General features: G+C 45.7%; 1 protein-coding gene across 5 annotated transcripts in view; it reads right to left on the bottom strand.

Annotated features, from left to right (window-relative positions):
- Positions 1–3,271: 3,271 nt before the first annotated feature.
- Positions 3,272–10,820, bottom strand: part of RTEL1 (regulator of telomere elongation helicase 1) — an 89,365-nt gene continuing 81,816 nt past the window's right edge. For all 5 annotated transcript variants that reach the window (XM_044454828.1, XM_044454830.1, XM_044454829.1 and 2 more), the window contains one exon: positions 3,272–4,209. In XM_044454828.1, coding sequence (XP_044310763.1) covers positions 4,129–4,209 — 81 coding nt within the window. In that variant the 3' untranslated portion in view covers positions 3,272–4,128. The remainder of the gene's footprint in view (positions 4,210–10,820) is intronic.

Below are 10,820 nucleotides of genomic sequence, written 5' to 3'. Positions count from 1 at the left end.
CAATCTTATTGCCACTTGTATGTTTGGCTGATCTTCCTTATCTATTCTGTATATGACCTCAGAATTTCATTGTAATGTTTGCATTCTGTCATTAATTACCTGTGTATGTGACTGGGAGAGTATAAAATGCTCTGTACTTGTATTGAAACCTGGCAGCTGAGTTTGCCTCTGCCCGGTATTGCATTATCATGAGTAAAACCTGCAGGGAACCTGGGCTTATGTCAAGAAAGCAGCGGAGGTTTAAACCCAAGTTTTTATTTCCTCCTCACAAATTGAAAACCAAGATTCTGTCACTAGTTCCCCCGAAGTGTTTCTTTTTAGAAACCTAAGCAGTGAGATAGGTATGACCTGTCACTTCCTTTTAAAGGTTGCACTGTCATGCTAAAAGAGGTAATTGACTTGGAGAGGGGAAACACAGAGTACTGATAGTGAGAGACTTTCTGCCCTTGCATAGTAGGAACACAGCATCAGAAGGGGCTGCCCTGGCTCCGCCTCTGCTCAGAGGTGACACGTCATCCTCCCATCTTTCCTTTAATGCCCTCTGTTAGCGAACAGCTGCGTGGGACTCAGTACGCAGATCAGGTGATCCACATGGGAACCCGGCAGGCACGCTTCGGCAGCTGGCGCGCAGAGGCAACCCTGACATCCAGCTACACGCTGCAGCAGGCAGCTGCACGAGGCGCACAGCGCATGCACCCAGCCCTGCCCCACAGGCTGTACTGAGAGGGAAATAAAACGGAGCATGGCATTAGGTTGCTACTCTGTACCACTCCTCGGTGTTGTAATGGACAGATGCAGCTCCCCTGCAAGCTAAATGCACCTGCTCTGAGCTGTATTTGTATTACATTTTTATTTACACAAATACAATCTATGATACAATATCTGTATCTTGCTATGCAGATACTGAAGCAGTGTATGGTAAATAGATGAAACAGAGAAAAGAATAAAAGCAATACATTACAAAAAAGATGACGTTAAAACGGGGCTAATCAGCAAGTAAGGCTTCTTGGAATAAAGTAACGTCAGAATGACATTCCTTAGGCTAGTAAAAAGCAGAGTTAAAGAGCAGCACTACTTTATATATGGCATTTTTACCCCATCCTTTACTGAGGTCTCAGGCCAGCTTGCACAAGCCAGTGTCACTATCAAGCTTTGCGGGTGGCAAGAGCTACAACCACCAGTGGGCTCAACAGCAGAAACCACATTTGAACTCCAACTTGACCTCCTCCTCCTCCTGCAAAGCCTTCCTTTGATCAGCACATTTAGGCCCAGCTTAACAATTCGGAGCTGTAGTGACTAATCTCATTTCTGCAATCAGCGTTATTTCTGGAGTAGTTAATTTCAAGATTTGCTGTTCTGAGAGGTTAAACTGCTTTTGAGCAATCTTGAATTCTAGAGAAGTCATGGATTTCTTGGTGAAACATCAGTCTTGTAAAGGGGTGGGTGAGGACAGATCCAACAATTGGAACAATTTTTTCAACTTTGAGCAGAGCAGTGGGTGAAAAATGCTGCTCCCTTTGTGAGTAATTCCAGAAACCTAAGCATATAGGCATTAAAAGTAGAATAGCATTGTTAGCAGAAGCTCTGGTGGGAATGAGCAGTGCCATCATTTCATGGGCAACAAGTCCATCTGAACAAGAGCAAGAGTCCTATGGTTCCTAGACAACACATGGGGGGAGTAGGGTCATTTAGATTCCCAAGTAGGAGTCTGGAGACATATTTGGAGGATCAAGTTTCTCTGGTTGACGATGGTGGAACTGATGGACCTTCCAGGCTTTCTCTCATGAAGGCTCCTCAGGACCATAACCCTTTCAGTTGATGAGATACTGGAGGCAGCCACAAAGGGAGCAGGAATCCGAGGCCTGGTCTACTTCATACTCTTCTTCTTTAGGTATTATGACTGGAGGAGGTGGGGCTGAATGGTGATGGTAAGGATGGTTGGTGTAGCAGGAACCGAGAAAGCGAGATGAATGGAATACTGGTGGACGTGCATCGGAGGAGGTCACTGCAACCAACTGGAGACTGGCTTGGTAAGGGCAATTATGAAAAAGGACATATTCACCATGGTACCGTGATGGAGATATGATGAGTAGACAGCCATGCTCGATCAACCTGAAGAGGACATCGTGGCCGACTCCGCCTGCCAAAGCTTTAAATGTTTCTTTGGCTACAAGCAGATGTCAGATCCGAAGTTCTTGAAGAAACTGATCAGCAGGTGGAATAGAGGATGTTGAAGAGGAAGTCAAAGTTGGGGAGCTACCCACAGGCAACGAACTGGCAGAGTGGTGAGATTCGTAGACCAGGATGTGGGATACTGAAGTTCTATTCCCCACGTGTCTGGGAAGCCCACTGGGTGACTTTGGGCCAGTCACTGATTCTTAGCCTAGCCTGCCTCACAGGGTTGTTGTGGAAAGAATAAAATGGAAAGAATTATGTCAGCTGTCTAGGTACCACGTAGGAAAAAAGGTGGGATATAAATATAACAGGTTTTTTTAAGTAGCATTTTCCCCCCGCCCTGGGCAAATAAATAAATAAATCCCTCAGAAATCCTACCTTAAAAATAGGTCTGAATAATCAGTATCGTTCCTGCACAGGAGTGTTTACCACTCCCTTTGGCCGTGAGGGGGAGAGGGGTGCTCTCGTTTCCAGAGCCACATTATCTTATCACCCCTCTGATTGCTATCTTGGGCCATAGGATTACTTCCTAATCCTTACTATACAAAGCCAAAATTGAATTTGTCTAGAACCAATTTTGTATATGCTTCGTTTGAAGTGGTTAACTGGAAGCCAGAGATGTCTGCACATCTGAACTATAATGGAAAACACTCAGCATCTGCCAAATCCACAACATCTCCTCTGCAGGGAATACTTCCACATATTTGGAAATGACTATCTTGGCCCGTCCTTATTTTACGTATTTGTTGTAATGAATGTCAGAGTCTGTTATTCCTCAAATACAATATACTTCTTCCCATGTGCATTTTTCTTTCCCAAGGAAAACAATTCTACAGAACGGTTTGCATACATTTGAAATAAACTGTTACACCAAAATAAAACTTGCTTTGCTTTGCCATGCACCCTTTCCTTACTAAAGGATGACCATGAGATTCTCATGCTGAAATGAATAAAACAAAAGATTGTGAAATATAAACCTCTTATGTCCCAATTCTCAGTGAGTGGGTTTGTTGTCGGTCAGCATCCCTGGGATTGGAAATGTAGTGTCTGACATGCTGCTGACATGGATATGACTATATGCATCGCACTCATTACACAAATTCAAACAGATTTTATTTTTAATAGTTTCAAGACCACATAGTATCCACTTTTGGACACTGACACAATTTCTTACTTCAGTAAAAAAAAGTACAGATGACTAGAGGCCTGGATGAACACAGGACGGCTCAAGACGACATTCAGCCAAACAAGAGCACACGCTACCTTCCAGGAGCACATGATCAACTTTCTTTGGAGTTTTGCATCTGATTTTTTAAAAACTCTTGTTCTAGAAGCAGCCAGCCCTGACCTCCTCAGCTTGTGCAACCAATTCAGTTGTTCTTTGCTACCCACAAACTGACAGCATCGCTTCTACAAGCATCCCATGGGAGGCCAAGCTGCTTCGATTGCATGAAGGCTTTACATTAATTCCTGAATGATGAACACGTGAACAATGCTGACAAAATCACGAAGAGTGAGAGCTATGCAGAGAAGAAGGTTTGTCCAGGCCAAATCACATAGCTGGCATGTTTATGCAGCCCTTTTGATACATTCTCGAACAAGCTGAAGATAAACAGGATCGGCAGGACTTGGCGTCACTGAAAAGGACCCAATTGTAATCCTTTGGTTTAAACTGTCATCCTGAAGGGACCGAAAACTAGAAAAGTGTTACGTGCTTTAAAATAGCTGGGTAATTGTAATCCAAAAGACTGTCCCGCTTTCTCTCATCTTCCCCTGTGCACTGGAGTTCTGATGACAGACAAACTTCAGCAAAGAGGAAGGCGACAGAGAGAGGCAAAGCAGTCCGGAATAGAAAATGTTTGATTAGAGCAAAAGTGGACTTTGATTCCTTCCCACAGGCTGGCTAAGTATGTCCGGGGTTACGCAGCAGGCACTGTCCATGTCCCATGTCTCTCACTGGGGATCAGGCCAGTACGACAGAGCCAAATGCCTTCTCTTGGTATCAGCTTGGCATCTTGGACACTTCTTGGCAACCTGGGATGGGGAGAAAGCAACAGAAAAGTTCCACACTAGTTGGCAGTCCCATTTTTATAGCAGCAAATTCTTTCAGAGTGGATTTAATGCGGAAGTATTTCACCAAGGCCATCCTCCCAGCAGCTCATATTGCACTTGACACGCCAATGTTGATCTCTGGATCATCCATATGGGCATATTCACACACAACATTTGCTAAGTGTATTCTGCTTCCAAAAGTGGAGGTGTGTGTGTACATGTGTTGTTAGGGTTACATAAGGACAGCAGAATCAGGAAGATTTGACACTGTCAGATTTCTCCTTGCAAAGAGAACTGCAAGGAATGAGGTCACAACTAGAAGGACAAGTGGCTTATCTGCAACAGGGGTTCTTTGAAGGTCACCGGCGAGCCCTCCCACCTGGCGCTGGTGCCTGCACAGACAACAGCGCTTAAGTGGCGGGATCACCCGCCTCCGCTGCAGGTGCTCTGGCAGTGCAAGTCCACTGCAGGAGAGGAATGCAAGAAGGCACAAAATCCAGGCAGGGGGCTGGCGCCTTAGGCACACTCACCGGTGGCCATTTGAAGATCCACAGCCAGAGGCGAGCCACCAGGTACAGGCAAGTCAACGATCTCGGAATCATTTCTTTCACCAAAGACTTGACAGAACCCTCTTCGGGCTTGAACGCACTTGGATATTGTGATCTAAAGCTGTGGCCTCCCTCTGTACCATCTCCAAGAGAAGCTCAGGGGAAGGTGCTTTTGCAGGTGTGTTCCCCTCTCAGCCCACACCATGGAACCAGCTCCTCATTCAAGCCTGCCTGGTCCTCTCTTTGGCACCAGGTTAAGACTGTTCACTAGTCCCAGGGATTTAATGGCATGTGACAGGACATGGCAGCTCTTTTAAGCGGCCTAGATTTATTAAAAATTTTAGCTTTTTAAACTGTTTTAAATTGTGTATAGGAATTGCATTCATAACTGATCCTTGCTATTTATATTTTACTTTGTTGTTGTTAGTTGTGAAGTTGTGTCCGACCCATCACGACCCCATGGACAACATTCCTCCAGGCCTTCCTCTCCTCCACCATCCCCTGGAGTCCACTCAAGCTCACACCAACTGCTTCAGTGACCCCATCCAGCCACCTCATCTGCCGTCCCCTTCTCCTTCTGCCATCTATTGTTCCCAGCATTAGGCTCTTCTCCAGGGAGTTCTTCCTTCTCATTAGGTGGCCAAAGTATTTGAGTTTCATCTTGAGCATCTGGCCTTCTAAAGAGCAGTCAGGGTCGATCTCCTCTAGGACTGACCGGTTTGATCGCCTTGCGGTCCAAGGGACTTGCAGGAGTCTCCTCCAGCACCACAATTCAAAGGCCTCAATCCTTCGGTGCTCAGCCTTCCTTATGGTCCAACTTTCGCAGCCATACATTGCAACTGGGAAAACTATAGGCTTGACTATACGCACATTTGTTGGTAGGGTGATGTCTCTGCTTTTTAGTATGCTCTCTAGATTTGCCATAGCTTTCCTCCCCAGGAGCAAGCATCTTTTCATTTCTTGGCTGCAGTCTCCGTCTGCGGTGATCTTGGAGCCCAGGAAAATTAAATCTGTCACTACCTCCCTTTCTTCCCCATCTACTTGTCAGGAAGTGAGAGGACTGGACGCCATGATCTTAGTTTTCTTAATGTTGAGCTTCAAGCCAACTTTTGCGCTCTCCACCTTCACCTGCATCAAGAGGCTCTTTAGTACCTCTTCAATTTCTGCCATGAGAGTGGTATCATCTGCATATCTGAGGTTGTTGATGTTACTCCCAGCAATCTTAATTCCAAATGGTGATTCATCTAGGCCCGCCTTTCTCAAGATGTGCTCTGCATATAAGTTAAATAGGCAGGGTGACAGCATACAGCCTTGCCAAACTCCTTTCTCAATTTTGAACCAATCAGTGGTTCCATGTCCAGTTCTCACTGTTGCTTCTTGACCCACATATAGGTTTCTCAAGAGACAAATAAGATGGGCAGGTACTCCCATCTTTTTAAGAACTTGCCACAATTTGTTGTGATCCACACAATCAAAGGCTTTAGCATAGTCAATGAAGCAGAAGATGTTTTTCTGGAACTCCCTAGCTTTCTCCATGATCCAGCGTATGTTGGCAATTTGATCTCTAGTTCCTCTCCCTCTTCGAAATCCTGCCTGTACTTCTGGTAGTTCTTGGTCCACATACTGCTGGAGCCTAGCATGTAGGATTTTGAGCATAACTTTCCTAGCATGTGAAATGAGTGCAATGGTGCAGTAGTTTGAACATTCTTTGGCATTGCCTTTCTTTGGGATGGGAATGTAAACTGACCTTTTCCAATCCTGTGGCCACTGTTGAGTTTTCCAAATTTGCTGGCATATTGAGTGTAGCACTTTTACTGCATCATCTTTTAGGATTTTGAATAGCTCAGCTGGAATGCTGTCGCCTCCATTAGCTCTGTTGTTGCTCAGACTTCCTAAGACTCATTTGACTTCACATTCCAGGATGTCTGGCTCGAGGTCAGTGACCACCCCATCGTGGTTATCAGGGATGTTAAGCTCTTTCTTGTATACTTCCTCTGTGTAATCTTGCCATCTCTTCTTAATCTCTTCTGCCTCTGTTAGGTCCCTGCCATTTTGGTCCTTTATCATGCCCATCTTTGCATGAAACAGTCCCTTCATATCTCCAATTTTCTTGAAGAGATCTCTGGTCCTCCCTATTCTATTGTTTTCTTCTGTTTCTTTGCACTGTTCATTTAAGAAGGCATTCTTATCTCTTCTAGATATTTTCTGGAATTCTGCATTCAATTGTGTGTATCTTTCCTTTTTTCCCTTGCCCTTTGCTTCCCTTCTTTCCTTGGCTATTTGTAAAGCTTCCTCAGACAGCCATTTTGCTTTCTTGCATTTCTTTTTCTTTGGGATGGTTTTAGTTGCTACCTCTTGTACAATGTTGCAAACCTCCATCCATAGTTCTTCAGGCACGCTGTCTATCAGATCTAATTCCTTAAACCTATTTGTCACCTCTACTGTATATTCATCAGGGTTATGATTTAGGTCATACCTGAGTGGCCTAGTGCTTTTCCCTACTTTCTTCAATTTAAGCCTAAATCTTGCAACCAGAAGCTCATGATCTGTGCCACAGTCAGTTCCTGGTCTAGTTTTTACTGATTGTATAGAGCTTCTCCATCTTTGGCTGCAGAGCACATAGTCAATCTGATTTCTCTGTTGACCGTCTGGGTTGTTGAAAAAGAGTGTTTGCTATGACCATCGTATTCTCTTGACAAAATTCTACCAGCCTGTGCCCTGCTTCATTTTGTACTCCAAGGCCAAACTTGCCTGTTATTCCAGTTATTTTTTGGCTTCCTACTTTAGCATTCCAATCCCCCATGATGATCAGGACATCATTTTTTGGTGTTAATTCTAGAAGGTGTTGTAGGCCTTCATAGAACTGGTCAGCCTCTTCAGCACCAGTGGTTGGGGCATAGGTTGAAAATTTTTTTTTTTTTAGGTTGAAATTTTTTATTTAAATTGGAGTACTGTGATGTCGAATGGTTTGCCTTGGATTTGAACTGAGATCATTCTGTCATTTTGGAGATTGTATCCCAGTACTGCTTTTCCTACTCTGTTATTGACTATGAAGGCGACTCCATTTCTTCTGAGGGATTCTTGCCCGCAGTAGTATACCTGATGGTCATCTGAATTAAATTCACCCAATCCTGTCCATTTTAGTTCACTGATTCCTAAGATGTTGATGTTCAGTCTTGTCATCTCTTGTTTGACCACATCCAGCTTGCCTTGATTCATGGATCTTACATTCCAGGTTCCTATGGAGTATAGATCTTTGCAGCATTGGACTCTCCTTTCACTACCAGATACTTCTGCAACGGAGAGCCCTTTCGGCTTTGACCCAGTCGCTTCATTCTTTCTGGAGCTACTAGTACTAGCCCTCTGCTCTTCCCCAGTATCATATTGGACACCTTCCGACCTGAGGGGCTTATCTTCCGGCGTCATGTCTTTTTGCCTTTTGGTACTGTCCATGGGGTTTTCATGGCAAGGGTACTGGAGTGGGTTGCCCTTTCCTTCTCCAGTGGATCACGTTTTGCCAGAGCTCTCTGCTGTGACCTGTCCGTCTTGGGTGGCCCTGCACGGCATGGCTCATAGCTTCATTGCGCTACGCAAGCCCCTTTGTACCTGTTATGAAGTCGTGTGCGCTGCCCTATGGGGCACTATAGAAACAAAAACAACAACAACAACAACAAGGCAGCTATGTTACAAAACGAGGTGAAATGCAAAAGTCACGAAAGGAGCGCTTGGCCAATTGTGGAAAACCCCCAAGTTACTTCCGGCTTCTCATTTGTAATTCCAGTCAAGGCAATGAAAAAGCAAAACGTCGCTGAAGGTGTAACAGGTTAATAAATGACTTCCTGTAATTTTCGGGAGGGATGTTTGAGGCACCCCCACTATGGCGGGACGGTGGGGACATCTGTGGGATTGCCACGGCTTGTTCCCCAGACTCTGGTCCACTTTCTGATGGCCATGCGTCTGAATCGGTGCTGGGAGTGCTGAGCATCCATGCAGACACCTGCTAGGAATCAAGTCCCGCATGCACAGCGAGCAAGCAGAGTTCCTCTTCTGTGCATGGAATTTATGGCTTTGTTTGTGCTGCACTTGGTGTGGAAGAAGGTTGCCAGTTGGGTACATGGAGTCCTGCAAGTGTTTGTGGCCTTCCTCTTGCATCAGTTTTCTTCCTGAGTGAGGGCCAAGCAAATGAAGTCCAACGAACAGAAGAGGATTAGGTTCCCGGAAGAGCGTAACACCCCTAATTCTAGGTTCAGGTTACGGAGGTTGTTGCCTCCCTGCCTTTGTGATATTCTAGTCAAACACCTCACCTCCAAGAAAATGTCAGCTGCTTTTTGTCATATGTCCAAACTACCATGCTGCTTCGTCATATGCATTTGAGGGCACTTCCCTCTGCTTTATCTTACCAGAAAAAGTGATGTGTTATTTCCAAGAAGTCAAATGACACCTATATGGAAAACACTTGTTTACTTAATACTTTTCAGGAAAAACCCTGACAAGGGAGCTTCTCCTTAGAAACAGCACAACAATTACACATTCATTATAGAGACAGTCCCCGAGTTACGAATAACCCGTGTTTACAAATGAACTGTCATAAATTCCATTAATTTAAAAAAATTACCGTGGATAATCATCACCACAGATAGGAAGTGAAACGGGACAGAGGAAAGTCCTCTAAAACATGCCTTCCTGTTCTGCACATCCAGAGAGGGAAACCTCTCCTGCATTTCCTTGTTTTGAAGAGGAGGTGCTTGTGATTTTGGATGGGAAGGGGCTCACGATATTTGCAGCCTTTCCACTTTTACAGGGGTCCTGTGCTGCAAGCCCCACAAATGTGGAGGGCTGTCTATACATGATCTGACTCACATACAATATCGACTTATGAATTCCCCTTTTCTCGGGAGCGGAACTCATTCAGAACCTGGGGACTGCTTACGTTAACTGCATTTTCTGCATAAAATATGGGGTCCCTTGTACTTCATTGTCAGGGTTGAGGTGGCTTCCAGAACCGGTATTAACTGGGTTGTAATTTCTTGGATCTCTGCTCTGAAACTGTCAAGCAGATACACAGTCAAGGTTGCACAAACATGTGTTTTCTAATGTAAACCAGTGCAGGGCCATCTGCCTCAACGGTCTGCCAGGTGGCTTATTTGTATTTTCAAGCAAATGATACTGCATCCTGCACTGTGGTCGCTGCTCTTTGGTCGCGGCAGCTCCTTTCTGGCGAACTATGGAACTTCTGATTTTTTTAAGCAGAAAAATGTGAAGCAAAGTGACGAAGAGCAACAAAGATGGCAGCCATCTCCCCCTCCCACCCCGAGCACAGGTGTGTCCATTTCCCCGCCCCTCCAGCACGACTGAGATCACGCCTGTCATCCCTGCACGTGCCTATCATCCAGGCCGCGGGGGTGGAGGGGGAGAGAAGGGCACGATCGAGGGCGCACTGGGGGAGAGAGAGACGGGCGCGATCTCGGCCATCTCCAGCCCCCGCCCCCAGCACGATCGCGGCCATCTCCCCACTCGGGGGGGGGTGGGGAGATAGCAGCGATCTTGTTCGCCGCCCAATGCGGAGTTCGCAACCCACATCAAAATTTTCATGGAATTTTTGTGCACGGCCCGATTTGGTTGCCCAGGTACCACTGCACATGACCCTTGGGCTGTGTCCCTGAGCTGGACCTTCCTCTCTCACTGGCTCTTGACTTGGGACTGTTCAAAGACATGCCCGCCTCTGGCCCTTTAAGCCCTGCACGTGCACCCTGCTCCCAGCACCCTGACTACAGTCACCTGCCACCCACGCCCTGGACTGTGCAACAGTAAGCACACTTAAAAAGTGTTGCCTGTTAGTTGTACACTGTTGTCTATATCCCTTCATAACTGGAACACTGACAGCGGCCAAAAAAGAACTTGGACTTGCCTGCACAGGAATCTGCAGCACATTTACGTGACTCTCTGCACGGAACTGTGAGACTGATCTGCATAGGTCCCTTCTGTCCAAAATCAGAATGTGGATTTTTGAAAACCCTTTTTTGCAGAATCTTAAAATAATGTGAG

This window comes from Varanus komodoensis, unplaced genomic scaffold, assembly GCF_004798865.1.
Source record: "Varanus komodoensis strain SLA01 unplaced genomic scaffold, ASM479886v1 scaffold8, whole genome shotgun sequence".
NCBI classification, from domain to species: domain Eukaryota; kingdom Metazoa; phylum Chordata; class Lepidosauria; order Squamata; family Varanidae; genus Varanus; species Varanus komodoensis.
Note: the sequence above shows the minus strand (reverse complement) of the source record. Positions and strands in the feature narration are given on the sequence as shown.